This window comes from Manacus candei, unplaced genomic scaffold, assembly GCF_025592945.1.
Source record: "Manacus candei isolate 608988 ecotype Guabito, Panama unplaced genomic scaffold, ASM2559294v1 h1tg000154l, whole genome shotgun sequence".
NCBI lineage: Eukaryota > Metazoa > Chordata > Aves > Passeriformes > Pipridae > Manacus > Manacus candei.
The window spans coordinates 226885-254806 of NW_026138202.1; the positions used below are offsets into that span (position 1 = coordinate 226885).

The 27922-nt window shown below is 54.1% G+C and overlaps 1 protein-coding gene across 17 annotated transcripts in view; it reads left to right on the forward strand.

Moving 5' to 3' along the window:
* The first annotated feature begins 9566 nt into the window (after positions 1-9566).
* The window catches only part of LOC127463330 (uncharacterized), a 114925-nt gene continuing 96569 nt past the window's right edge, over positions 9567-27922 (forward strand). For 2 of the 17 annotated variants that reach the window (XM_051772630.1, XM_051772629.1), the window contains exons 1-4: positions 11549-11911; positions 12421-12459; positions 13182-13283; positions 19665-19759. In XM_051772630.1, coding sequence (XP_051628590.1) covers positions 11555-11911; positions 12421-12459; positions 13182-13283; positions 19665-19759 — 593 coding nt within the window. In that variant the 5' untranslated portion in view covers positions 11549-11554. Of the gene's footprint in view, positions 10249-11548; positions 11912-12420; positions 12460-13181; positions 13284-19568; positions 19975-20078; positions 20272-20653; positions 20849-22257; positions 22464-24241; positions 24347-27922 lie in introns of those variants that run through there. The other 15 variants (XR_007900783.1, XM_051772631.1, XM_051772632.1 and 12 more) reach the window with 15 other exon arrangements.

A 27922-nucleotide genomic window follows, 5' to 3' on the forward strand; every position in this document is an offset into this window, starting at 1 on the left:
ACTGTGGCAGCGTCACTGAAATCCCTGTGTGTCTGTGGAATAAGGATTGATGAGCAGGAACGTGGGCTGGGTGGGTAGGGCTGAAATGAGTCTAGAGCTGGGGTTTTGACTTTGGAGTTGGGCTAGGAATTCTGGGGTAGGAGGAGTACCTGGTGGACGGGAATTGGGAGGGTGAGGAATTGGGAAGTGGGAGGCTGGGATTGGAATGTGAGGGTGGGGCTGGAAAGTGGCAGAGCTGGAGCCAAACTGAAGATCCTGCAGCGAGAACCTGGAGCAGCTTCCCGTGGCGGCGCTGTGAAGATGCAGAGCTACTGCTGAGAGAGCAGAGCTGGCAGTGCAATAAAGCTTGTGGGTCTCGAGCTGAAATCACTGAGGGGCTGGGATAGGGACAGGGTTCTGGGCTCGGGACTGTAACAGCTGGGCAGGAATCAGTGTGGGGCGGAGATAGGGCCTGTGGCACCGTCGCTGAAATCCCTGTGTGTCTGTGGAATTGGGATTCTAATTGGGAATGTGGAGTGAGAGGCTGGGGCTGAAATCAGTATAGGGCTGGGATTGAGAGTTTGCAGTTGGGCTAGGAGTTCTGGGGTAAGAGGAGTAGCTGGGGGAGTGGGATTGGGAGTGTGAGGGTGGAGCTGGAAAATCCCAGAGCTGGAGCCAAGCTGAAGATCCTGCAGCGAGAACCTGGAGCAGCTTCCCGTGGCGGCGCTGGCAAGATGCAGAGCTACTGCTGAGAGAGCAGAGCTGGCAGTGCAATAAAGCTTGTGGGTCTCGAGCTGAAATCACTGAGGGGCTGGGATAGGGACAGGGTTTGGGCTTGGGACTGTAACACATGGGGCAGGAATGACAGCAATCCCTGTGAGATAGGGCCTGTGGAACGGTTGCTGAAATCCCTGTGTGGCTGTGGAATAGGGATTGTTGGGCAGGAACGTGAGTTGGATGGGTAGAGCTGAAATCAGTATAGAGCTGGGTTTGTGATTTTGGAATTGGGATAGGAATTATGGGTCTGGAGGAGTAGCTGGGGGAGTGGGATTGGGAGTGTGAGGGTGGAGCTGGAAAGTGGCAGAGCTGGAGCCAAGCTGAAGATCCTGCAGCGAGAACCTGGAGCAGCTTCCCGTGGCGGCGCTGTGAAGATGCAGAGCTACTGCTGAGAGAGCAGAGCTGGCAGTGCAATAAAGCTTGTGGGTCTCGAGCTGAAATCACTGAGGGGCTGGGGTAGGGACAGGGTTCTGGGCTCGGGACTGTAACACCTGGGCAGGAATCAGGGTGGGGCGGAGATAGGGCCTGTGGCACCGTCGCTGAAATCCCTGTGTGTCTGTGGAATTGGGATTCTAATTGGGAATGTGGAGTGAGAGGCTGGGGCTGAAATCAGTATAGGGCTGGGATTGAGAGTTTGCAGTTGGGCTAGGAGTTATGGGGTAAGAGGAGTAGCTGGGGGAGTGGGATTGGGAGTGTGAGGGTGGAGCTGGAAAATCCCAGAGCTGGAGCCAAGCTGAAGATCCTGCAGCGAGAACCTGGAGCAGCTTCCCGTGGCGGCGCTGTGAAGATGCAGAGCTACTGCTGAGAGAGCAGAGCTGGCAGTGCAATAAAGCTTGTGGGTCTCGAGCTGAAATCACTGAGGGGCTGGGGTAGGGACAGGGTTTGGGCTTGGGACTGTAACACTTGGGGCAGGAATGACAGCAATCCCTGTGAGATAGGGTCTGTGGCACCGTCGCTGAAATCTGTGTGTGTTTGGACTCGGGATTATAATTGGGAATGTGGAGTGAGAGGCTGGGGTGAAATGCATATCGGGCTGGGATTGCGTCTCTGGAGCTGGGAGGGTGTCTGGAGCTCAGATGAGGACTGTGGCAGCGTCACTGAAATCCCTGTGTGTCTGTGGAATAAGGATTGATGAGCAGGAACGTGGGCTGGGTGGGTAGGGCTGAAATGAGTCTAGAGCTGGGGTTTTGACTTTGGAGTTGGGCTAGGAGTTCTGGGGTAGGAGGAGTACCTGGTGGACGGAAATTGGGAGGGTGAGGAATTGGGAAGTGGGAGGCTGGGATTGGAATGTGAGGGTGGGGCTGGAAAGTGGCAGAGCTGGAGCCAAGCTGAAGATCCTGCAGCGAGAACCTGGAGCAGCTTCCCGTGGCGGCGCTGGCAAGATGCAGAGCTACTGCTGAGAGAGCAGAGCTGGCAGTGCAATAAAGCTTGTGGGTCTCGAGCTGAAATCACTGAGGGGCTGGGATAGGGACAGGGTTTGGGCTTGGGACTGTAACACATGGGGCAGGAATGACAGCAATCCCTGTGAGATAGGGCCTGTGGAACGGTTGCTGAAATCCCTGTGTGGCTGTGGAATAGGGATTGTTGGGCAGGAACGTGAGTTGGATGGGTAGAGCTGAAATCAGTATAGAGCTGGGTTTGTGATTTTGGAATTGGGATAGGAGTTATGGGGTAAGAGGAGTAGCTGGGGGAGTGGGATTGGGAGTGTGAGGGTGGAGCTGGAAAATCCCAGAGCTGGAGCCAAGCTGAAGATCCTGCAGCGAGAACCTGGAGCAGCTTCCCGTGGCGGCGCTGTGAAGATGCAGAGCTACTGCTGAGAGAGCAGAGCTGGCAGTGCAATAAAGCTTGTGGGTCTCGAGCTGAAATCACTGAGGGGCTGGGGTAGGGACAGGGTTCTGGGCTCGGGACTGTAACACCTGGGCAGGAATCAGGGTGGGGCGGAGATAGGGCCTGTGGCACCGTCGCTGAAATCCCTGTGTGTCTGTGGAATTGGGATTCTAATTGGGAATGTGGAGTGAGAGGCTGGGGCTGAAATCAGTGTAGGGCTGGGATTGAGAGTTAGCAGTTGGGCTAGGAGTTCTGGGGTAAGAGGAGTAGCTGGGGGAGTGGGATTGGGAGTGTGAGGGTGGAGCTGGAAAATCCCAGAGCTGGAGCCAAGCTGAAGATCCTGCAGCGAGAACCTGGAGCAGCTTCCCGTGGCGGCGCTGGCAAGATGCAGAGCTACTGCTGAGAGAGCAGAGCTGGCAGTGCAATAAAGCTTGTGGGTCTCGAGCTGAAATCACTGAGGGGCTGGGGTAGGGACAGGGTTTGGGCTTGGGACTGTAACACTTGGGGCAGGAATGACAGCAATCCCTGTGAGATAGGGTCTGTGGCACCGTCGCTGAAATCTCTGTGTGTTTGGACTCGGGATTATAATTGGGAATGTGGAGTGAGAGGCTGGGGTGAAATGCATATCGGGCTGGGATTGCGTCTCTGGAGCTGGGAGGGTGTCTGGAGCTCAGATGAGGACTGTGGCAGCGTCACTGAAATCCCTGTGTGTCTGTGGAATAAGGATTGATGAGCAGGAACGTGGGCTGGGTGGGTAGGGCTGAAATGAGTCTAGAGCTGGGGTTTTGACTTTGGAGTTGGGCTAGGAGTTCTGGGGTAGGAGGAGTACCTGGTGGACGGGAATTGGGAGGGTGAGGAATTGGGAAGTGGGAGGCTGGGATTGGAATGTGAGGGTGGGGCTGGAAAGTGGCAGAGCTGGAGCCAAGCTGAAGATCCTGCAGCGAGAACCTGGAGCAGCTTCCCGTGGCGGCGCTGTGAAGATGCAGAGCTACTGCTGAGAGAGCAGAGCTGGCAGTGCAATAAAGCTTGTGGGTCTCGAGCTGAAATCACTGAGGGGCTGGGATAGGGACAGGGTTTGGGCTTGGGACTGTAACACATGGGGCAGGAATGACAGCAATCCCTGTGAGATAGGGCCTGTGGAACGGTTGCTGAAATCCCTGTGTGGCTGTGGAATAGGGATTGTTGGGCAGGAACGTGAGTTGGATGGGTAGAGCTGAAATCAGTATAGAGCTGGGTTTGTGATTTTGGAATTGGGATAGGAATTATGGGTCTGGAGGAGTAGCTGGGGGAGTGGGATTGGGAGTGTGAGGGTGGAGCTGGAAAGTGGCAGAGCTGGAGCCAAGCTGAAGATCCTGCAGCGAGAACCTGGAGCAGCTTCCCGTGGCGGCGCTGTGAAGATGCAGAGCTACTGCTGAGAGAGCAGAGCTGGCAGTGCAATAAAGCTTGTGGGTCTCGAGCTGAAATCACTGAGGGGCTGGGATAGGGACAGGGTTCTGGGCTCGGGACTGTAACAGCTGGGCAGGAATCAGTGTGGGGCGGAGATAGGGCCTGTGGCACCGTCGCTGAAATCCCTGTGTGTCTGTGGAATTTGGATTCTAATTGGGAATGTGGAGTGAGAGGCTGGGGCTGAAATCAGTATAGGGCTGGGATTGAGAGTTTGCAGTTGGGCTAGGAGTTCTGGGGTAAGAGGAGTAGCTGGGGGAGTGGGATTGGGAGTGTGAGGGTGGAGCTGGAAAATCCCAGAGCTGGAGCCAAGCTGAAGATCCTGCAGCGAGAACCTGGAGCAGCTTCCCGTGGCGGCGCTGGCAAGATGCAGAGCTACTGCTGAGAGAGCAGAGCTGGCAGTGCAATAAAGCTTGTGGGTCTCGAGCTGAAATCACTGAGGGGCTGGGGTAGGGACAGGGTTTGGGCTTGGGACTGTAACACTTGGGGCAGGAATGACAGCAATCCCTGTGAGATAGGGCCTGTGGAACGGTTGCTGAAATCTGTGTGGCTGTGGAATAGGGATTGTTGGGCAGGAACGTGAGTTGGATGGGTAGAGCTGAAATCAGTATAGAGCTGGGTTTGTGATTTTGGAATTGGGATAGGAATTATGGGGTAAGAGGAGTAGCTGGGGGAGTGGGATTGGGAGTGTGAGGGTGGAGCTGGAAAATCCCAGAGCTGGAGCCAAGCTGAAGATCCTGCAGCGAGAACCTGGAGCAGCTTCCCGTGGCGGCGCTGGCAAGATGCAGAGCTACTGCTGAGAGAGCAGAGCTGGCAGTGCAATAAAGCTTGTGGGTCTCGAGCTGAAATCACTGAGGGGCTGGGGTAGGGACAGGGTTCTGGGCTCGGGACTGTAACACCTGGGCAGGAATCAGGGTGGGGCGGAGATAGGGCCTGTGGCACCGTCGCTGAAATCCCTGTGTGTCTGTGGAATTTGGATTATAATTGGGAATGTGGAGTGAGAGGCTGGGGCTGAAATCAGTATAGGGCTGGGATTGAGAGTTTGCAGTTGGGCTAGGAGTTCTGGGGTAAGAGGAGTAGCTGGGGGAGTGGGATTGGGAGTGTGAGGGTGGAACTGGAAAGTGGCAGAGCTGGAGCCAAGCTGAAGATCCTGCAGCGAGAACCTGGAGCAGCTTCCCGTGGCGGCGCTGGCAAGATGCAGAGCTACTGCTGAGAGAGCAGAGCTGGCAGTGCAATAAAGCTTGTGGGTCTCGAGCTGAAATCACTGAGGGGCTGGGATAGGGACAGGGTTTGGGCTTGGGACTGTAACACTTGGGGCAGGAATGACAGCAATCCCTGTGAGATAGGGCCTGTGGCACCGTCGCTGAAATCTGTGTGTGTTTGGACTCGGGATTATAATTGGGAATGTGGAGTGAGAGGCTGGGGTGAAATGCATATCGGGCTGGGATTGCGTCTCTGGAGCTGGGAGGGTGTCTGGAGCTCAGATGAGGACTGTGGCAGCGTCACTGAAATCCCTGTGTGTCTGTGGAATAAGGATTGATGAGCAGGAACGTGGGCTGGGTGGGTAGGGCTGAAATGAGTCTAGAGCTGGGGTTTTGACTTTGGAGTTGGGCTAGGAATTCTGGGGTAGGAGGAGTACCTGGTGGACGGGAATTGGGAGGGTGAGGAATTGGGAAGTGGGAGGCTGGGATTGGAATGTGAGGGTGGGGCTGGAAAGTGGCAGAGCTGGAGCCAAGCTGAAGATCCTGCAGCGAGAACCTGGAGCAGCTTCCCGTGGCGGCGCTGGCAAGATGCAGAGCTACTGCTGAGAGAGCAGAGCTGGCAGTGCAATAAAGCTTGTGGGTCTCGAGGTGAAATCACTGAGGGGCTGGGATAGGGACAGGGTTCTGGGCTCGGGACTGTAACAGCTGGGCAGGAATCAGTGTGGGGCGGAGATAGGGCCTGTGGCACCGTCGCTGAAATCCCTGTGTGTCTGTGGAATTGGGATTATAATTGGGAATGTGGAGTGAGAGGCTGGGGCTGAAATCAGTATAGGGCTGGGATTGAGAGTTTGCAGTTGGGCTAGGAGTTCTGGGGTAAGAGGAGTAGCTGGGGGAGTGGGATTGGGAGTGTGAGGGTGGAGCTGGAAAATCCCAGAGCTGGAGCCAAGCTGAAGATCCTGCAGCGAGAACCTGGAGCAGCTTCCCGTGGCGGCGCTGGCAAGATGCAGAGCTACTGCTGAGAGAGCAGAGCTGGCAGTGCAATAAAGCTTGTGGGTCTCGAGCTGAAATCACTGAGGGGCTGGGATAGGGACAGGGTTTGGGCTTGGGACTGTAACACATGGGGCAGGAATGACAGCAATCCCTGTGAGATAGGGCCTGTGGAACGGTTGCTGAAATCCCTGTGTGGCTGTGGAATAGGGATTGTTGGGCAGGAACGTGAGTTGGATGGGTAGAGCTGAAATCAGTATAGAGCTGGGTTTGTGATTTTGGAATTGGGATAGGAATTATGGGTCTGGAGGAGTAGCTGGGGGAGTGGGATTGGGAGTGTGAGGGTGGAGCTGGAAAGTGGCAGAGCTGGAGCCAAGCTGAAGATCCTGCAGCGAGAACCTGGAGCAGCTTCCCGTGGCGGCGCTGTGAAGATGCAGAGCTACTGCTGAGAGAGCAGAGCTGGCAGTGCAATAAAGCTTGTGGGTCTCGAGCTGAAATCACTGAGGGGCTGGGGTAGGGACAGGGTTCTGGGCTCGGGACTGTAACACCTGGGCAGGAATCAGGGTGGGGCGGAGATAGGGCCTGTGGCACCGTCGCTGAAATCCCTGTGTGTCTGTGGAATTGGGATTCTAATTGGGAATGTGGAGTGAGAGGCTGGGGCTGAAATCAGTATAGGACTGGGATTGAGAGTTTGCAGTTGGGCTAGGAGTTCTGGGGTAAGAGGAGTAGCTGGGGGAGTGGGATTGGGAGTGTGAGGGTGGAGCTGGAAAATCCCAGAGCTGGAGCCAAGCTGAAGATCCTGCAGCGAGAACCTGGAGCAGCTTCCCGTGGCGGCGCTGTGAAGATGCAGAGCTACTGCTGAGAGAGCAGAGCTGGCAGTGCAATAAAGCTTGTGGGTCTCGAGCTGAAATCACTGAGGGGCTGGGATAGGGACAGGGTTTGGGCTTGGGACTGTAACACTTGGGGCAGGAATGACAGCAATCCCTGTGAGATAGGGTCTGTGGCACCGTCGCTGAAATCTCTGTGTGTTTGGACTCGGGATTATAATTGGGAATGTGGAGTGAGAGGCTGGGGTGAAATCCATATAGGGCTGGGATTGCGTCTCTGGAGCTGGGAGGGTGTCTGGAGCTCAGATGAGGACTGTGGCAGCGTCACTGAAATCCCTGTGTGTCTGTGGAATAAGGATTGATGAGCAGGAACGTGGGCTGGGTGGGTAGGGCTGAAATGAGTCTAGAGCTGGGGTTTTGACTTTGGAGTTGGGCTAGGAGTTCTGGGGTAGGAGGAGTACCTGGTGGACGGGAATTGGGAGGGTGAGGAATTGGGAAGTGGGAGGCTGGGATTGGAATGTGAGGGTGGGGCTGGAAAGTGGCAGAGCTGGAGCCAAGCTGAAGATCCTGCAGCGAGAACCTGGAGCAGCTTCCCGTGGCGGCGCTGTGAAGATGCAGAGCTACTGCTGAGAGAGCAGAGCTGGCAGTGCAATAAAGCTTGTGGGTCTCGAGCTGAAATCACTGAGGGGCTGGGGTAGGGATGGGTTCTGGGCTCGGGACTGTAACACTTGGGGCAGGAATGACAGCAATCCCTGTGAGATAGGGCCTGTGGAACGGTTGCTGAAATCTGTGTGACTGTGGAATAGGGATTGTTGGGCAGGAACGTGAGTTGGATGGGTAGAGCTGAAATCAGTATAGAGCTGGGTTTGTGATTTTGGAATTGGGATAGGAATTATGGGTCTGGAGGAGTAGCTGGGGGAGTGGGATTGGGAGTGTGAGGGTGGAGCTGGAAAATCCCAGAGCTGGAGGCAAGCTGAAGATCCTGCAGCGAGAACCTGGAGCAGCTTCCCGTGGCAGCGCTGTGAAGATGCAGAGCTACTGCTGAGAGAGCAGAGCTGGCAGTGCAATAAAGCTTGTGGGTCTCGAGCTGAAATCACTGAGGGGCTGGGATAGGGACAGGGTTTGGGCTTGGGACTGTAACACTTGGGGCAGGAATGACAGCAATCCCTGTGAGATAGGGCCTGTGGCACCGTCGCTGAAATCTGTGTGTGTTTGGACTCGGGATTATAATTGGGAATGTGGAGTGAGAGGCTGGGGTGAAATCCATATCGGGCTGGGATTGCGTCTCTGGAGCTGGGAGGGTGTCTGGAGCTCAGATGAGGACTCTGGCAGCGTCACTGAAATCCTTGTGTGCCTGTGGAATAAGGATTGATGAGCAGGAACATGGGCTGGGTGGGTAGGGCTGAAATGAGTCTAGAGCTGGGGTTTTGACTTTGGAGTTGGGCTAGGAGTTCTGGGGTAGGAGGAGTACCTGGTGGACGGGAATTGGGAGGGTGAGGAATTGGGAAGTGGGAGGCTGGGATTGGAATGTGAGGGTGGGGCTCTAAAGTGGCAGAGCTGGAGCCAAGCTGAAGATCCTGCAGCGAGAACCTGGAGCAGCTTCCCGTGGCGGCGCTGGCAAGATGCAGAGCTACTGCTGAGAGAGCAGAGCTGGCAGTGCAATAAAGCTTGTGGGTCTCGAGCTGAAATCACTGAGGGCTGGGGTAGAGACTGAGTCTCGAATATGAACTGGATGCTTTCGTTACGGTCTGTTGTTTTTTAGTAGAAATTACTGTGGGATTAGGATTGTATTTTTGGAGCACTCTAGGGAGTCTAGGAATTCTGTTGCGAGCCATTGTAGAGAACTGGGTGTACTGGATAGAGTCAGCTCTTCTATGGAGATCGCCCAAGTGTTAACAATGAGGGGGAGGAGGGACCAGGGCTGGGGCTTCTCGTTCACCACCTTCCCCTCGGTTCCCTGGGACTCCAGGGAATCCCAGCTCCCCTTGGCTTCTCCGGGGGCCTCGCGGCAGGGTTTCGAAGTGTGGCCCTGAGATTTTCTGGCCTTGGAACTGATGGCTGTTTTGGGGCACGTCTCACCAGGCAGTCTGTCTTTTAACGCTTGCCGGGGCAGGAGAATTGCGGCGCAAGAAAGCAAAGGAAGCCCAGAGCCTGGAGTAGGCAGGCCCGGGCCTCTGGCGAGCCCAGGCCTTGCTGCTCGGTGCCGATTGTGCCCGGGGCTTGTTCCTCACCGTTCGGTGCCAAATGAGAGGGGAGCAAGAGGCAGAACAGCTGCTGCTGCTGCTGCTGCTGCTGCTGCTGCTGCTGCTGCTGCTGCTGCTGCTGCTGCTGCTGGGGCTGCTGGGGCTGAACTGTCTGCCCGGGGTCCGGGCAGGACTTGGCCCCGATGCCTGCATTGCTCTGCAGCGGCCAGGGAGGGGTCCCAAAAGTCATCCCCCCGCCTGCTGTGCTGCACAGCAGGGGCTGGCTGGGCCGGTTCCCGGCCGGGGGAGCCCGGGGGAGGCCGTGCTGGGGCTGAGGGGCTGCTGCTCTCTGGGCCTCTCGGGGTTTGCGTTGGAATCCCAAAGCCTGGGCCTGCGCGGGGGGGAGGAGGCAAAGGGGACTGTAAATTGGTCTGTTGTGGAGTGTTTTGGGGCCGAGTTAATGCTCTTGGCTTGTTGTGTGTCAGTTCCCAGCCTCGGTCAGGGCTTCCCGGGGAGCGTTGCTGCTGCTGCCGCCGCCGCCGCCGGGAGAGAGAAGTCCTTTGGGAAGCCGGGATAAAAACAGCAACTCTGTGAATTGCTCAGCTTTTCCTAGGGAAGGGCAGGTTTTAGGGAAGAAAGGCCCGTCCTCGCGAAAGGCGCCGCGGGTCTCGCAAGGGGGGGGCGCGGCTGCAGTGCCGCTCCCGGCCGTGTCCGCCAGGCGGCGACCGCGAGGCAGCGCCCGGCGGTCGGGGCGGGCCGGGAAGCGGAGAGCGGGAGTGTTTTGGCACTGCCGGGCTTCTCCGAGCTTAAATCCGGAGCCGGAGCTTTTTGTGGGACTGCACAGCGAAGCTGCCTGTGGGGATGACCCGGCTCTTGCTCGGTGTACTCCTAACGACAGTGTCTTTTACTCCGTGTTCCCAGGCTGCCTCTTTCCCTTCGGTCGCCGTGGGTGTGCCGGACGCCTCTGGCAGGACTAACCCTGTGGCTTTTATGTCCAACGTGCTGTGCTGTGTGTGCCTGCAGGTAAGAAAAGCTGGGAGTGCAGTCCCTCTGCTTTGGTTGCTGTGTCTCTTTGGGAGTTGTTTCGGAGGGGAATGAGAGAGCGATTTGGTTTGAAGGGGACCTTCAAAGGCCAGCCTGTCTTCCGTGGGCAGGGACACCTTCCCCTCTCATCCCCGGTTGGATGCTGCAAGTCCCATCCAGCCTGGCCTGGAACACTTGCAGGGATCCAGGGGCAGCCTTGGCTTCCCTGTGTGATGTGCTCTGATATCTCTCCACTGGCATCACGAAAAATGTTGTCAGCACGTTTTGTGTGACGATGGTAAGCGGGACCCGGGTGAAAATTGCGTTCTCTGAGGTGCAGAGGGAAATAATTCTCCTTTGAAGTCAAATGTATTGGGTTTTGCACGAGTCTCGTCTGCCTTATGTTTGAATTGCTTTCTATTCTCGGCAGTTGTTTTAAATTAAACTTTTATTTTGTGTCTGCCCCCTCACTGGGGAGCACTGGGTGTTACTGAGGGTTGTTGGGGAGCACTGGGTGTTACTGGGGTGTACTGGGGACAACTGGGTGTTACTGAGGGTTGTTGGGGAGCACTGGGTGTTACTGGGGAGCACTGGGAGAGAAAATGAAAAATAAAGAGAATAAAAAATAAACGAAATAAAGAAGGAAATATAAAAAAGAAAAGAAAATTAAAAAAAAAAGGCAAAAAAACTAAAAAGGAAATAAAATGAAAATGAAATAAAAGAGAAAAAAAAAAGGAAACCCCTTCTTGGGCACCCCGTTTCCTCTCCAACCCCCCCCCCCGAGCGGGGGTCATCACCCCTAAAATGTGAGAAGGGGACCCCAAAATGTGGGTGAGGGAACCCCAGGGAACCGGAAAAGTGGAGGGGGAGCCGCAGTAAGAAAGCGAAGCCGGGCGGTCGGGCGGCGGGGTGGGGGCCAAGCCAATGTGGCGACGCCGGCGCATGCGCAGTCGTTGGCAAGACGCCGGCGATCACGTGGTAAGTAAGGGCAGGCAGGAGAGGGACCGGCGACGCATGCGCAGTGGCTCTCGTGCCGGTGCAGCGCTCCCTGCTCGAGTTAAGGGCCGGTTCCGGCGGCAGGGCGGGACTCGCGGCCTCCCGTCTCTCCCGGGGTGTGTGTGTGGGGGGAATAACGTGAAGATTTCTTGGGGTGAAAATGCAGAAATTAGCGAGGAGGGACGCTAATTTGGGTAAAGTCGGTCACCGGAAGTAGAGAGCGACCGGAAGTTCTCCAAGGCCCGGCCCGGAAGTCCGCCGAGCCCATAGTAAAGATGGCGCCGCCAGGACCGGAACGACCACACTAAAGATGGCGGTGAGAGGCCCCCCTCGCCTCAGAGAGGTGTCTATCCTGCTGCCTGACCTCTGCCGCGACCCGGACCCCCACCCCGCGCCCGCAGCGCCGTCTCGCCGCGCCGCTTCCCGCTGCGGGGACAGGGCGGGGCGCTCGGCGGCGCCGGGCGCGGGCGGCAGGTTCGTGGGCGGCGGCAGGCACCGGCGCGGGCAGCGCGCACGCCGCAGCGCCCTCTCGCCCCGCTCCGCTCCCGCTCCCGCCTCTGCCCCGCTCGCTCCCGCCGTGGCCTGGAGATGCTATCGGGGCTGCGCCGCCGCCTTCCCCCCCCGGAAGCGACCCACGGCGGCAGATTCGACGGAGATCGGCCCCGGGGTAAGCTGGGCGCGTCCAAAGGCGCCGCGGGTCTCGCCAAGGAGGGGAGGGGGGGGGAGGCGCGCGGCTGCAGTGCCGCTCCCGGCCGTGTCCGCCAGGCGGCGACTGTGAGGCAGGGCCCGGCGCTCGGCGGCGCTCTTGCAAGCGACGCCCCTGGCAAAGCGGCGCTGCTTGGGCACTGCCGGCCTTCCCCCGGAGTGCCCGGGCTGGCCCAGCACCTGGCCGAACCTCTTAGGGAAGAGGCAAGGAACAACTGCGCTTCTTCTGCCCTTTCTTTAGCCCGGGGCTGGAACACAGACAAAATCAAGGGGCTCTTGGACCTGTGCAGGCTCCGAGCAGTTTTCAGCCTTCCTTAGCAGGGCATTCTCACCCTCCGAAAAGCTGAAAGGCTTTAACAGCTGGAGACGCGCCTGCAGCTGTGCAGATTAATGTAGTTTCTTTTAGGAAATGAAGGGGAAGTTTTCCTGTTGGGAGCCTAAATACTGAGTCTACTCTGCTTTTTCAATCAGGTGACGAAGCTTATGGAAGAAAAGACCAAAGGCCTCGAGGTGAGTACATTCTACCGAGTTCTGCTTTTCTGGCATCGGTTTGGGAAAATCACGTGAAATTCTAAAAAGCTTCTCTCCGTGTTTTCTAGTTGTTTTTTCAGCCTTGCTCTAAGTTTCATGTAGAAAAGGGCATAGAATTATTAGAACAGACAAACTAGACTTCCTCGGGAGAGATGGAAGAAAAGTCTGCTGATTCCAGTTCTGCTTTTCTTGTCTTCCCTTCGACTTTCATTTTCTCTCCCCTGCTGTTCAAATAGGCTGCAGTTAATTGCTCTGCTGAAGAGTTTGCTGTCCTAAGTGTCTGTCAAATTGATGCCTTCAACTCAAGACAGCACCTGCTCCTTAGTTACAAAAAGTTCCTCACAGGAAATTTTCAGGCGTGCCCATAAATCTCCTCGCTGTTTGTTTGGGAGAACAGGCTTTTCTCGTCTGTAACAGAACAGTCGTGTCATCTGCTCTGGAATGCTGGTGGCAATCTAGTCAGAAGAGGACCCCGTGCTTCACTAATTTTCCCTTTTTGTTGTTGAGGGTGACTTCTTCCCAGGCATGTTATTCTTGACCCCCCGGGGCAAACGGAGGTGTCAGCGTCAGGAGCCATCCTAACTGAGGCCCTGGGAGGTCAGTGCTTTTTGTGGGACTGGACGGTGAAGCTGTCTGTGGGAATGACCTGGCTATGGCTCAGTGTAGTCCTAATTAAGGTGTCTTTTACTCCGTGTTCCCAGGCTGCCTCTTTCCCTTCGGTCGCCGTGGGTGTGTCGGACGCCTCTGGCAGGACTAACCCTGTGGCTTTTATGTCCAACGTGCTGTGCTGTGTGTGCCTGCAGGTAAGAAAAGCTGGGAGTGCAGTCCCTCTGCTTTGATTGCTGTGTCTCTTTGGGAGTGATTTTGGAGGGGAATGAGAGAGCGATTTGGTTTGAAGGGGACCTTCAAAGGCCAGCCTGTCTTCCGTGGGCAGGGACACCTTCCCCTCTCATCCCCGGTTGGATGCTCCAAGTCCTGTCCAGCCTGGCCTGGAACACTTGCAGGGATCCAGAGGCAGCCTCGGGTTCCCTGTTGTAGACGACGGGATAAAGACACTTTTAGACCACAAAATTGATCAATAACTTATCCGACTTTATTGTTGCAGGCTCTGTGCTTATAAAGGTTAATAATTAGGCTCATACATATTACAAAAGCTAAGCTCATCATTGGCTTCTAATTACCTAAGTTATATTTGCGCAAATGCTGATTCTTTAACCTTCTTATGGTTACTTGTTTGCTATTTGCTCAGCTTTCCCATCCGCTATATCCTTTTCTTCTGTCACGTACCCAGTTTCTCAAACACTGTGACCTTCTAATAGTTTTCTCCTACCGTGGGACCAGAGCTATAGAATCTCTCTCATGTCCCCTTTCTATCAACCATGTTTCTGCAATACTTTCCACACTTCCCCCGTTTTCTTTAGACATTGTTAAAAATACATCATTCATTGCCTTCGTTAGCATGTTCTGTATACACTTAAAAATACAAGGAACGATGCATAAAGCAGCTAACAATAACAGCAAAAGTGAAATAGCTTGTTTAGTGATCTCAGCAAGCCATGATCCTAAGCCTAACTTTGCTAACCATTCTCTGATAGGATCCTTTTGGATTTTAAAGTCTTCTAAATGACCTTGCATTTCTTTTAGTTTTTGGTAGATGGACTGAGAGTGATCAGAAAGATTCATACAACACATGCCTTCAAATTCTTCACATCCGTGCCCCTGAGCCAGCAATAGAAAATCTATAGCTGCTCTATTCTGTAAAACAGCATGTCTTATTTCATCAAAATCATGAGCCAATTCCCCTAGAATTTTTGAGGTTCTATTCATTTGATCCCTTGCCCAACAAGCTGTTCTTTGGACAAGAACTAGACTCTTTTTTGCTCCAATGGGGGCAAACAGGGATGCAAAGAAATTTGCCGTAGGTGACCAAAATTTAATGGGTTGGTTTTCTACTGATTTACAGTATTTATCAAATTCAGTGTCTCGTTTGTTCCGAATATTTCTCTTTTTCAAATGCGTTATTTGTCTCATAGTGGGTGTAAACATAGTCAATTTTCCCAAGTAGCACGGTCCACCAATGGGGTATTTAGGAATGCCAGACCATGCTCTATTGCCACAAATTAAGAAATAACCAGGTGGTAAATATTTTGGCTTTGTCACACTGATTGACACATTTTTGGCATAACCTTGGCACCAGGTTACATTATCGTATGGAGGGTTCTGTGCTGTTACGTTTGTAGTGGATACATTCCCAATTGTTTGTTGCCACTGTAGAAAAATCTTTTCCTTTTTCATATTGAGTCTAAAGCAAGAGTCATTTCCATACACAGCTCCAAATAATTGTAACTCACTGGGGCTATCTGCCATAGTCCTGTTCAGTCTAGCCACTAACAAAAGAGACGTCATGCCTTTGGTGCCGTTTGTGCATTCTTTTGTTACATTGCAAACTGATTCCACCTTGGTTTTGTCATAATTAGAGCTAACCCATCCTGCAAAATCATTTGTATCAAGGTAAGGAATGCCAATAAGACATGTTTGAAAAGGATCTGACGCTGAGGCTAAACTTAGACAGAAGTCCAATTGACCTGTTTGGTTGGCAAATGTTACCCAAATGTTTTCTCTGGGTCCAACAGGGATACTAGGATGTCCTTGTGTTATCAGAATTATCTTCAAAATCCAAAACCATAAAGAAATCATCATTTTCTTTTAAATTTCTGACCATGTACCGCCACACAAAAATCTAGATATTGTTGTGGATACTGTGATTATATTTCCTGACACAAAGGTCTAAATATTTCTGTGGATTCCCTTGAAAAGGTTCATCAGGTATTACAACTGTTAAGGGTGTTCTTTTCCGACAACGGGCAGCTATTATCTTAATGTCTCTTATGATGCTTATGCGCTTGATAATATGCTTTGTGTCCCAGCGTAAATATGCCAAGGCTTTTTGCTCACTGCTTTCAAATAGTTGCAAAGCTGCGGCTAGTGGCAAACCAGTGGTTTGTTGTAATTCGTAATTACGTTTCTAAAAATGATACAAATGCACAAAGTTTACACCAGATACTTGTATCTAGTCTAGAAATAACTAAAACCTCACCACTCATGGTGGGAATTTGAAGAATTCATATACCATTCAGAATAAGGAGTCACTATGGTTCAACAGAATCATGTTACACATCTCTAAAATCCTGACACCGGTAGAAAGTATTTTTAAGTTTACACAGTCACACATTCATTAGCTTTTCTCTTTCACACAATCTTTTTTCACACACTCTTAGGTGGCCACCTCAGTCATCCATCATTCACGCACACGTTTTCAAGTAGTGCACTTCTTATCAGTTTCATAATTCAAAGGAAATTTATGGCATAGCTGCCATCAGCAATCTGCAAATCCTGCATAACTCTCCATGTAAAAGACAAATACAGCAAAAAAGAACAGAATATTATCTTGGAAATCTTCAACCCTTCTCATAGAGTAACGATATTTTATCATAAAGGCAATAAAACTACTTTTGCAGGGGGCAAGACTATGTCCCCTTCTGTCTCATCGTTCCGTCTCCAAATCTTCTGTGCGGCGACCACCGCCACTGCTCCGCTGCCCGGCGCCGCCCCGTAGACACCCGCCACAGGCGGACAGACCTGGCGCCAGCACGGGCTCACTCGGCACGGCAGCATAAGCACCCAGCGCCGTGAACACAGCCACAAACGCGCAGCGCAGTCCCGCAGTACAGTTCAGATGAAAAGCTGGAAATGTCTTAAGGTGGAACTCAGTCATAGTGCTCGTAAAGTTCACCTCTGGTCCATCAGCAGTACTTTCACACTGCAGCCGTCATCTCCGATCGTCCTGGATATGCATTGCCGAGATGTTGCACCGCGTTCATGTTGGCGGGGCCGCTCGGTTGTCCCCGGCTCCGATCCGTGATTTCCTGTCCCGCTCCGTCTCCCTTCAACTCCGCTCGACTCCCTTTTTACACGATTTCTCTGTATGATGGTATCTAGTAGCATTCTCATGTCCTCAGACTGTGCTTTAATGTCTTTTACTGTTCCAGATAACAATCGCCAAGTTGTAAGGAGGGAAGCAGCAACTTTTTCTCCCTTAGAGGCAGCAGTAAAGAGCTTATCACTAAGTTCTTTCCAAGTAGAGATAGTAAAGGCAGTTACAGTGTTCGCTTCATATCCCTGGCCCTTACATGAAAGCAGCATCTGCCACAAAGCCAGTTCGTCTAATTTCTCTCCCTTTTTTAAGCAGGATAGACTTCCATATAGATGCAACATTAGATCCCTTTTGTTCTCAGTGGCTCTCAGTTGCTTTCTGTTTTGCTAATCACAATGTCCTGTATAATCAGCATCAATAAGTCCAGGCAACACAAATAATCCAGCAAGACTAGCTGATGATCTTCCTATCAGCAATGCACCAAACACTTGTTTATTTATTATTAAAGGTCCATAAATCCCGGTGGGAATCTTTTGAGGTTGGGTGGATAGCAAGGTAACTTCTACTGCTGTTGCCAAGTCCAATCCGAGGCTGCCGGCTGTGGCAGGTTGTAATCCGAGAGTGTTGGTTGAGGTGGTTTGTAATCCGCAATTGTCGGCTGGGGTAGACTGCAGCTGCTTTCCTGTCCGTGGAATGGATTGTTCGGTGAAAAACTGTTGGTTGGAGTTATCTGGTAACATTTTAATTGAGCTTTTCCTTCTGCAAAATTATGTGCCTTTACTTGAAGGGGTGCAAGAGCAGCTAAAACCTGAGCTTGGGAACATTGAGCTTGCTCTTTAAGTCCCTTAGCTAGATCTTGAATAGCATTAACTATAAATGCATTCTCTCCTGTAGGAACAACTAATGCTTTTTCTAATAACTCCTCAATATTCCAATAAGGACCCATCGTACTTATTATTTGCTTAATTGTTGAAGTAGCATTTTGCAACACACATTGCTTTAACATAGTTCCTTTCATATAATCTGGTACTCCTGCTCGAGTAATAGCAGCTGTTAATTTGTCAACATATTCTCCAAATGATTCATCCTTTCCTTGTTTTAAGCCCATATACAAAGGTACTCCTCCTGGCTCTTTAACTCTTTCTAAAGCCCTTCTAACAAGATCCATTGCCTCTCTAATTTTATCTGGGCCAAGATGAACTTGTGCCTCAGGGCGTGTATACGCCCCCATGCCCATTAATTCTTCTATAGTGACACCATGCAAAGGATCTCCGGGCAGCCGTTGTTCTGCTACACTTTCATTAACTAATGCTTGCCAATGTGCATTAAATAACAATTGTTGATGTTCAGTCAGTATCATACGAGTTATAGATCGGAGATCAGATGGCAGTAAAAGATGTGTATACCAAAAATAATCTAACATTTGTTTAGTTGATTCAGCATGTAATCCAAACTCACTGACTGTACTTCGCAATTGTGCCAAGAATTTCCAATCTAATGCAGTAATTACAGCGTTCATTCCTCCCTGCCCATCCAGATTATAAGTAACGGGAATAGCATACGAATCCACAGCCTGCAGTCCATGAGAATCACCCTGCTCCACACAGTGCTTAGCAAGTGCAGCCTAAGATTCTCTCCGCTCTTTTACCACGGCCTCCACCGGGTCACTGAATGCCCCAGGGACAGGCTCTTTGGTCGAGTGAGCAGGAGGAGGAGGAGGTTTGAACCGAGGGTCAGTCTGACTGCTAGGCACATCAGCCAGGGGAGGTGGTGCAGTAGGAGCTGCAGATGTCTCTGATTCCAGCAACCCGTCTGTATTTATTTTAGAAAGATCAGAGGGCACAGCGGGGAGGTGAACTGTCTGCATAGCTGGGGGAGAAGGCTTATAAGAAAACCAATCAGCATTCTTATACTCTTTATTCTGCTGTCTCACATTTAGTGCTTGTTCTGCTGCTCTGCGTTCAGCCTCATGTTGCAACAATGTATAATAAACCACCCTCCAAAGCTTTCCTAGCTTTTTTGCAACTTTATCATCATCTAAAACAGCCTCCCATATTTTATCACCAAATTTACGCCACTCCTCTAAGGAATGCACAGTATGAGGATTAATAAAGCACCCTTTTTCAGTACCATAATCAAGTAATCCAGGAAGTTCCTTTTTTAAATCTAAATCTTTAACTCCTTTTTTCTGTAAAAATTCAGAAAATAAACTATATGCTGCTTGCCTATCCATACCTACGTCAGCGCTGTTGCAACCCTTTCAAGGTCCGGCAGCACGTACAGCAGAGCTTGACTATACAACGCTCCGGGTCCGAAGTTGCACCTTTATGCCAACTTTTTCCACAGTTGCACCTTTATGCCAACTGTTTTCGACCAGCCTCGCTGCTAAGGCTCCGACACCTTGCCATCTCAACCGTGATTCCCCCGTTTCTTTAAATCCAGCCGAGAAGTCTTCTTTAAGCCGAGAAGTCTTCTTTTAAATCGAGAAGTCTTCTTTTAGTAGAGTCAGAGTCGGGTTGGAGTCGGGGTCACCATTTGTTGTAGACGACGGGATAAAGACACTTTTAGACCACAAAATTGATCAATAACTTATCCGACTTTATTGTTGCAGGCTCTGTGCTTATAAAGGTTAATAATTAGGCTCATACATATTACAAAAGCTAAGCTCATCATTGGCTTCTAATTACCTAAGTTATATTTGCACAAATGCTGATTTTTAACCTTCTTATGGTTACTTGTTTGCTATTTGCTCAGCTTTCCCATCCGCTATATCCTTTTCTTCTGTCACGTACCCAGTTTCTCAAACACTGTGACCTTCTAATAGTTTTCTCCTACCGTGGGACCAGAGCTATAGAATCTCTCTCATGTCCCCTTTCTATCAACCATGTTTCTGCAATACTTTCCACACTTCCCTGTGCAGTGTGCTCTGATATCTCTCCACTGGCATCGTGAAAAATTTTGTCAGCACGTTTTGTGTGACGATGGTAAGCGGGACCTGGGTGAAAATTGCGTTCTCTGAGGTGCAGAGGAAGATAATTATCCTTTGAAGTCCAATGTAATTCAGTTTTGCACGAGTCTTGTCTGCCTTATGTTTGAATTGCTTTCTATTGTAGGCAGTTTTAAATTAAACTTTTATTTTGTGTCTCCCCCCCAGTATCTTGTACAAGACAAAGCTACCTTTCCTTGTAGGAATGGACCGGACGGGCCTTGGCAATCTGGCCCCTCGAAAGACTGAAGTGACCTCTTCCAGCAGGGGAAGACTGAAGCAAGGGGTGCCAGGAAGAACTGGAGTCTCTGGAGAATAAAAGCTGGAAGCGTGCCCCCGAAAGTCCCCAGCCCTGGGTGGTCAGTGGTCTGACTTGCACGGACCGGTGGCCTTGGCCAGGAGCGGTCCTGCCGGCCTGTAATTTGAATTTCCTGCCCAGGCTGTAATTTTAATTTCCACTGGGTGCTGGCAAAGCCCCCCTGGGGGTGAGCCCCTGTGCCTGGCAGGAGCAGAGCGGGCTTGCAGGGAGGTATTCACCCGGTCAGCATCAGGAACCATCCTACCTGAGGCCTCGGTGAGTGCTTTTTGTAGGACTGGACAGTGAAGCTGTCTGTGGGAATGACCCGGCTCTTGCTCGGTGGACTCCTAATTAAAGTGCCTTTTACTCTGTGTTCCCAGGCTGCCTCTTTCCCTTTGGTCGCCGTGGACACTGTGCTGGACACCTCTGGCAGGACTAACCCTGTGGCTTTTATGCCCAACATGCTGTGCTGTGTGTGCCTGCAGGTAAGAAAAGCTGGGAGTGCAGTCCCTCTGCTTTGGTTGCTGTGTCTCTTTGGGAGTGATTTTGGAGGGGAATGAGAGAGCGATTTGGTTTGAAGGGGACCTTCAAAGGCCAGCCTGTCTTCCGTGGGCAGGGACACCTTCCCCTCTCATCCCTGGTTGGATGCTGCAAGTCCCATCCAGCCTGGCCTGGAACACTTGCAGGGATCCAGGGGCAGGCTCAGCTTCCCTGTGCAGTGTGCTCTAATAGCTCTCCACTGGCATCGTGAAAAATTTTGTCAGCGTGTTTTGTTCGAGGATGGAAAGCGGGACCCGGGTGAAAATGACATTCTGTTAGGTGCAGAGGGAAATAATTCTCCTTTGAAGTCAAATGTATCGGGGTTTGCACGAGTCTCGTCTGCCTTCTGTTTGAATTGCTTTCTCTTCTTGGCAGTTGTTTTAAATTAAACTTTTATTTTGTGTCTCCCCCCCAGTATCTTGTACGAGACAAAGCTACCTTTCTTTCCTCGTGGGAACGGACTGGCCGGGCTTTGGCAATCTGGCCCCTCGAAAGACTGAAGTGACCTCTTTCAGCAGGGGAAGACTGAAGCAAGGGGTGCCAGGAAGAACTGGAGTCTCTGGAGAATAAAAGCTGGAAGCGTGCCCCCGAAAGTCCCCAGCCCTGGGTGGTCAGTGGTCTGACTTGCACGGACTGGTGGCCTTGGCCAGGAGCGGTCCTGCCGGCCTGTAATTTGAATTTCCTGCCCAGGCTGTAATTTTAATTTCCACTGGGTGCTGGCAAAGCCCCCCTGGGGGTGAGCCCCGGTGCCTGGCAGGAGCGGAGCGGGCTTGTGGGGCCCTCCTGGCAGGCGTTGTGTTTAAGGGAAGGGCAGGGGAGCCTTTCTGTGGCCCAGAGGAGCTTCAGTGTTCTTTCTTCCTCTCTGGAGGACTAAGAACTAAAAAAAAATAAAAACCAAAGGAGAGGGAAAGGAAAGGAAAGGAGAGGAAAGGAGAGGAAAGGAGAGGAAAGGAAAGGAAAGGAAAGGAAAGGAAAGGAAAGGAAAGGAAAAAGATTAGGCGAATAAAAAATTAAGGCAATAAAGAAGGCAATATAAAATACAAAAGAAAATTAAAGAAAAAAAATCAAAGCGAGCAAACTAAAAAGGCCCTAATAAAATGCCAAGTGAAATGAAAGGGAAAAACAAGGCTTCTTGGGCAGCCCGGGGTTTACTCCCCGCCCCGCCCCGCCCCGCCCTCCGCCCCATCACTTGGGGGTCCCCCCTAAAGTGTGAGAAGGGGACCCCAAAAGGTGGGCGGGGGAAGGCCGGGGAGCCGAAAAGGCAGCGGAGGGGGTGCCGCGAAATGTGAGGGAGGGGCCCCGGCAAAGCGGGCGAGGCGCGCGCAGTGAGAGAGAAGGAAGGGGGGCGGCTTGGGGGGGCAAACAAGATGGCGACGGCGGCGCATGCGCAGTCGTAAGTGAGACGCCGGCGATCAGGTGGTAAGTGAGGGCGGCCGGGCAAGGGAAAGCGGCGACGCATGCGCAGTGGCTCCTGTGCCGCTGCAGCGCTCCCCGCTCGACTTGAGGGCCGGCTCCGGCGGCACGGGGGGAGCTGCGGTCTCCCGTCTCTCCCGGTGTGTGCGCGGGGGGAATAACGTGAAGGTTTTTGGGGCGAAAGCGCAGAAATTAGCGAGGGTCGTTCTCCGGGTAAACCGGGGCACCGGAAGTAGAGAGCGCCCGGGCTGTTTTCGAGGGCGCACCACCCGGACCGAAAGTGCTGCGAGGCCACCCCGAAAGAAAGATGGCGGCGCCAAGACAGGAAGTCCTTCAAGGCCCTACACAAAGATGGCGGCCCCGGCCCGGAAGTTCGCCCCGAGGCCACACTCAAGACGGCGCCGCCAGGACCGGAACTTAGCCCAGGCCACACTCAAGATGGCGGCGAGAGGCCCCCTCGGCTCAGAGAGGCGTTTATCCTGTTGCCTGACCTCCGCCCCGACCCGGACCCCCGCCCCGCGCCCGCAGCGCCGTCTCGCCGCGCCGCTTCCCGCGGTGGGGAAGGGGCGGGGCGCTCGGCGGCGCCGGCGGCAGGCACCGGCGCGGGCAGCCCCCTCTCGGCGCCGCTGCGCAGGCGCGGGACCCCAGGCAGTCGCCGCCCGCCCGCCCCGCCCCGCCCCGCTCCGCTCCGCTCCCGGTCGGTCCCGCCGTGCCCCGGAGATGCTGTCGGGGCTGCGCCGCCGCCTCCCCCCCCCGGAAGCGACCCACGGCGGCAGATCCGACGTCGGGCTCTACAGGAGTTCGTCGCCGGGGTAAGCGGGGGCCCGGCGGGGGGGCGGCGGCGGCGGCGGCAGCTCTTCTGCCTCTGCCGCGGCCAGCGGGGCCTGCAGGCAGGGGAAGCGACAGGCAGGTTTCTCGCCTCTGCGGAGACACTCGCACCTGCGTGCCGCCGCCAGGAGAAGGGGCGGCGAGAGCGGCAGGCGGCAGGGCCGGGCTCGGATGTGCCCTGGCATCGCACCCCCCCCGCGGGGAGGGTCTGTGCCGCCTCAGGGACAGACGAAGCGGATCTTGCAGAACCCCTTTGTTCGCTCGTTGAGCTCGCAAGAGACACGAGGGGCATGAAATCCCAGGGCAGCTGCGCCTGCCAGAGGGGTTGCAGGGAGAAGCAGCTGGGGGGGGGTTTGCTCTCAGCCCCTTTGCCACCTTCCCCTCGAGCTGAAATCACTGAGGGCTGGGGTAGAGACTGAGGCTCGAATATGAACTGGATGCTTTCGTTAGGGACTGTTGTTTTTTAGTAGAAATTACTGTGGGATTAGGATTGTATTTTTGGAGCACTCTAGGGAGTCTATTAATTCTGTTGCGAGCCATTGTAGAGAACTGGGTGTACTGGATAGAGTCAGTTCTTCTATGGAGAAGGCCCAGGTGTTAACAATGAGGGGGAGGAGGGACCAGGGCTGGGGCTTCTCGTTCACCACCTTCCCCTCGGTTCCCTGGGACTCCAGGGAATCCCAGCTCCCCTTGGCTTCTCCGGGGGCCTCGCGGCAGGGTTTCGAAGTGTGGCCCTGAGATTTTCTGGCCTTGGAACTGATGGCTGTTTCGGGGCACGTCTCACCGGGCAGTCTGTCTCTCAACGCTTGCTGGGGCAGGAGAATTGCGGGGGAAGAAAGCAAAGGAAGCCCAGAGCCTGGAGTAGGCAGGCCCGGGCCTCTGGCGAGCCCAGGCCTTGCTGCTCGGTGCCGATTGTGCCCGGGGCTTGTTCCTCACCGTTCGGTTCCAAATGAGAGGGGAGCAAGAGGCAGAACAGCCCGCTGCTGCTGCTGCTGCTGCTGCTGCTGGGGCTGACCTGTCTGCCCGGGGTCCGGGCAGGACTTGGCCCCGATGCCTGCATTGCTCCGCAGGGGCCAGGGAGGGGTCCCAAAAGTCATCCCCCCGCCTGCTGTGCTGCACAGCAGGGGCTGGCTGGGCCGGTTCCCGGCCGGGGGAGCCCGGGGGAGGCCGTGCTGGGGCTGAGGGGCTGCTGCTCTCTGGGCCTCTCGGGGTTTGCCTTGGAATCCCAAAGCCTGGGCCTGCACGGGGGAGAGGAGGCAAAGGGGACTGTAAATTGGTCTGTTGTGGAGTGTTTTGGAGCCGAGTTTATGCTCTTGGCTTGTTGTGTGTCAGTTCCCAGCCTCGGTCAGGGCTTCCCCGGGAGCGTTGCTGCTGCTGCCGCCGCCGGGAGAGAGAAGTCCTTTGGGAAGCCGGGATAAAAACAGCAACTCTGTGACTTGCTCAGCTTTTCCTAGGGAAGGGCAGGTTTTAGGGAAGAAAGGCCCGTCCTCGCGAAAGGCGCCGCGGGTCTCGCAAGGGGGGGGCGCGGCTGCAGTGCCGTTCCCGGCCGTGTCCGCCAGGCGGCGACCGCGAGGCAGCGCCCGGCGGTCGGGGCGGGCTGGGAAGCGGAGAGCGGGAGTGTTTTGGCACTGCCGGGCTTCTCCGAGCTTAAATCCGGAGCCGGAGCTTTTTGTGGGACTGCACAGCGCAGCTGCCTGTGGGGATGACCCGGCTCTTGCTCGGTGTACTCCTAACGACAGTGTCTTTTACTCCGTGTTCCCAGGCTGCCTCTTTTCCTTCGGTCGCCGTGGACACTCTGCCGGACGCCTCTGGCAGGACTAACCCTGTGGCTTTTACGTCCAGCGTGCTGTGCTGTGTGTGCCTGCAGGTAAGAAAAGCTGGGAGTGCAGTCCCTCTGCTTTGGTTGCTGTGTCTCTTTGGGAGTTGTTTCGGAGGGGAATGAGAGAGCGATTTGGTTTGAAGGGGACCTTCAAAGGCCAGCCTGTCTTCCGTGGGCAGGGGCACCTTCCCCTCTCATCCCCGGTTGGATGCTGCAAGTCCCATCCAGCCTGGCCCCGAGGCCACACTCAAGGTGGCGCCGCCAGGGCCGGAACTTAGCCCGGGCCACACTAAAGAGCCTCCTGGCTCGCGCCGCCCCCTCTCCCCTCCCCGCCTTTGGTGCGCCGGCCCTCGGGACTCGCTCTGCGGGCGAGCGGCTTTCTCGGGAGCCGCGGAGGGCGCCGCGGGACCGGCAGGACCTTGAGGTGTGCGGGCGGGAGGGCGCTGAGGGGCTGCGGGGCCTCGGCTCGGCTCGGCTGGGCTCCCGGGGGTGGCAGGGTTCACTGTGGAGCCCTATGGGCCCGTTCCGTGAGGGGGCTCGTCGGTAATTCCCCCTTTCTCTGGGAATGACCCGTCCTGCGGCTTCTGCAGGGCTGAGCTGAGCTCGGGACAAGGCTCGGATGGGCAAAGGCAGCCTCCTGCTGCTGTTAGACCGCTATTCAACCCAAAAAGGGAGGTGTTTCACAGCACCGTTGAAAGAGCCCCACATGCTGGGATTTGGGTCTTTCCGGTGATTGCTCGCTGGAAGCTCTTTGGAGAGAGGGCAGTCACGGCAGGTGTGCTGTCCCGCACTCGGAGGGCAGGCCGCATCGCTTCCAGGAGTGCTCCCGGGGAGCCGCCGCCGCCTCTCCGAGGCCGGGACAGGGGGAGCGGCGGGCGGATTTCTTGGCTGCGCCAGGCGGAGGGAATCCCTCCCCCCCCCCGCGGGCGTGCGCTTGAATAGCTGCGGCATCCCTTGGGAGCTGCAGCCCGGGAATGTGAGTTTGCCAAGGCTGCGAACTCCTGGCGTCGCTGGGGACAGGACAGGGAGCACGGGCGTGGAAAAGGGGGGAAGTGTTTCGCTGTTACAAGGGACCTGGTGGCGTGTTTTGTTGTGGGTATCGTTATAAGGGACCTGGTGCTCTATGTGCAGCGATTTACCCTGGAAGTTGTTTCAAGAGCCCGGGTCCTTTAGGAGGGATGGGTTACCGGGTGTTGTTACCAGGGGCCCGGTCCTGTGCGGTGCGGGACTGTGGATGTTGTTACAAGGGAAACGGTTCTTCACGAGGCATGTTTTAGTTCCGTTTCCAAAGGGCTTTGAGGGGAGAGCTGAAGTACTCCCCGAAAGTCTCTGAGAAGGGCAGTTCGAGCAGTGCGTGTGCAATTTTGGGGTTTAGGCCGTTGTTTTTACACTTCTGTCTTGTCACGCTTGTTGTAGCGTGTGCTTGCCATGAAAAGGCACTCCACCCTGAGAGTTCCATGCTTTGCTGTAACACTTTCTTCCATCTCCCGGCTGGTTCCCCCTGCTCTTTTATTCTTGCCCCCTTCCCTCTCAGTTTCACTGGTCTGTGCATTTTAAAACATTTAGCTAAGTGTTTTTCTGGCCTCTTGAGAAAAATTAATGACTACCATAAGTAAGAAACTTTTTCTTTTCTTTTTTTTTCTTTTTTTTTGGTGCTTTGGTACAAGGAGTTAAAAATATTTTTAGAACACTGATTTTGACAATGTGATTGGTGAACAGTAGAACCACCTTGTTCTGTGGTGCTTTTCCCTGTTTGTGCCATAGTGAGATTATCACGAAATAATTTACCAGCATGGATCACACACCTTTGGTAGTGCTTGTGGGCTGAGGACACGTGGGCTGTGTGGTTCAGCTGTTGCTGTATCTTATGTACAATCCTCTTTCAAACTTCTACTTCAGGCATAAGTGACGTTTTTTTCCTGTATTTTTTTTTAGGGTTAAGTGTTAATAGAATCCCAGAATGCTTTGGTTTGGAAGGGACCTTAAAGATCATCTCTTTCCAACCCCCTGCCATAGGCGGGGGATACCTTCTACTAGACCAGCTTGTCTGTCTTCTGGTTGCCTGAGGTGGCAGTTCTGCCCTCCTGTCCTGCTTTGGTGGTTGTTTTTTTTTAGTTCCCCATCAGTTTGTAGGTGGAGGTGTCACCCTGACCGACAGGGTGACAACGTGGTGGTCTCCTTGGCTCTCACAGCAGCAGCTTCAAGCTCTAGTTGCCAAAAAGCCCTGAAATAACCCAGTGGCCTGGGCTGCCTTTGTGCCCCTGGGTGAGCCAGTGGCTGTTGTGTGTAGCTGCTGCATTTACTGTAGGCTTCCCTAATTCCCATTTGCTTTGTGGGGTTTGTCTGTGGGAACCAATCAGCAAGGCAGGCTCAGGACATGAGTTAGGGCAGGAGTAAAGGTGAGCACAAAGACAGGGATCGTTCTTAGGATGCTTCTCTGGGTTTGTAGCTGTGGTTTAAATGACACAGGGTTTGCTCAAGAGCTGAGTCTCCTCCTTTGTGTGCAGGGAGGCTCCTATTGACCAGTATTTGCACAGTTAGCTGCAGGGTAGCTACACATTGCACATCTTGCAAAGCTGCTTCGGACCACAGGGCCGATATTTTCTCTCCTCTGGTTGTGTGGGTTCCTCTGCATCCTCACCTCTGCCTTTGGAATGTCTGTTGCTCAGTTAAATAGCATTACCAGGTCAGGCATGGGCTCGGGAGAAATGGTGGCACTTTTTCTACGAATGGTAAAAATGAGCACATGTTGAGGGTAATGAATCTGGGGGGCTGGAGGCAGTGCTTTCCTTTTCCCTTTGGGATTCTTGGTGAAGCAGGCTGAAACTTTTTAGTGTCGTGTCACAAGTCAAGGGAAGGTTGATAGGGAAAATAGAAATAAGAGTAGTTCCTTTAAAAATACTTTGTGTTTTCCACTGGTAAAAAAAAGCAAGCCCCAAGTTCCAGCCCCAAGCATTCCAGGACTCGATGCTGAGCAGTGTGTGTCCAGTGGAGCCTGCAGTGGCAGAGGGGCAGAGGGTGGCACGGGGAGGCTGTTCAGGGTGAGGGATCTGCTGTCTCTGCGCCTCAGGCTCTGGTGCTGTCCCCGGTGTCCCCAGGCTCAGACTCTGGTGCTGTCCCCGGTGTCCCCAGGCTCAGGCTCTGGTGGTGTCCCCAGGCTCAGGCTCTGGTGGTGTCCCCAGGCTCAGGCTCTGGTGGTGTCCCCAGGCTCAGGCTCTGGTGCTGTACCCGGTGTCCCCAGGCTCAGGCTCTGGTGCCGTACCCGGTGTCCCCAGGCTCAGGCTCTGGTGCTGTCCCCGGTGTCCCCAGGCTCAGGCTCTGGTGCCGTACCCGGTGTCCCCAGGCTCAGGGTTTGGTGCCGTACCCGGTGTCCCCAGGCTCAGGGTTTGGTGCTGTACCCGGTGTCCCCAGGCTCAGGGTTTGGTGCTGTACCCAGTGTCCCCAGGCTCAGGCTCTGGTGCTGTACCCGGTGTCCCCAGGCTCAGGGTTTGGTGCCGTCCCCGGTGTCCCCAGGCTCAGGGTTTGGTGCCGTACCCGGTGTCCCCAGGCTCAGGCTCTGGTGCTGTACCCGGTGTCCCCAGGCTCAGGCTCTGGTGCCGTACCCGGTGTCCCCAGGCTCAGGGT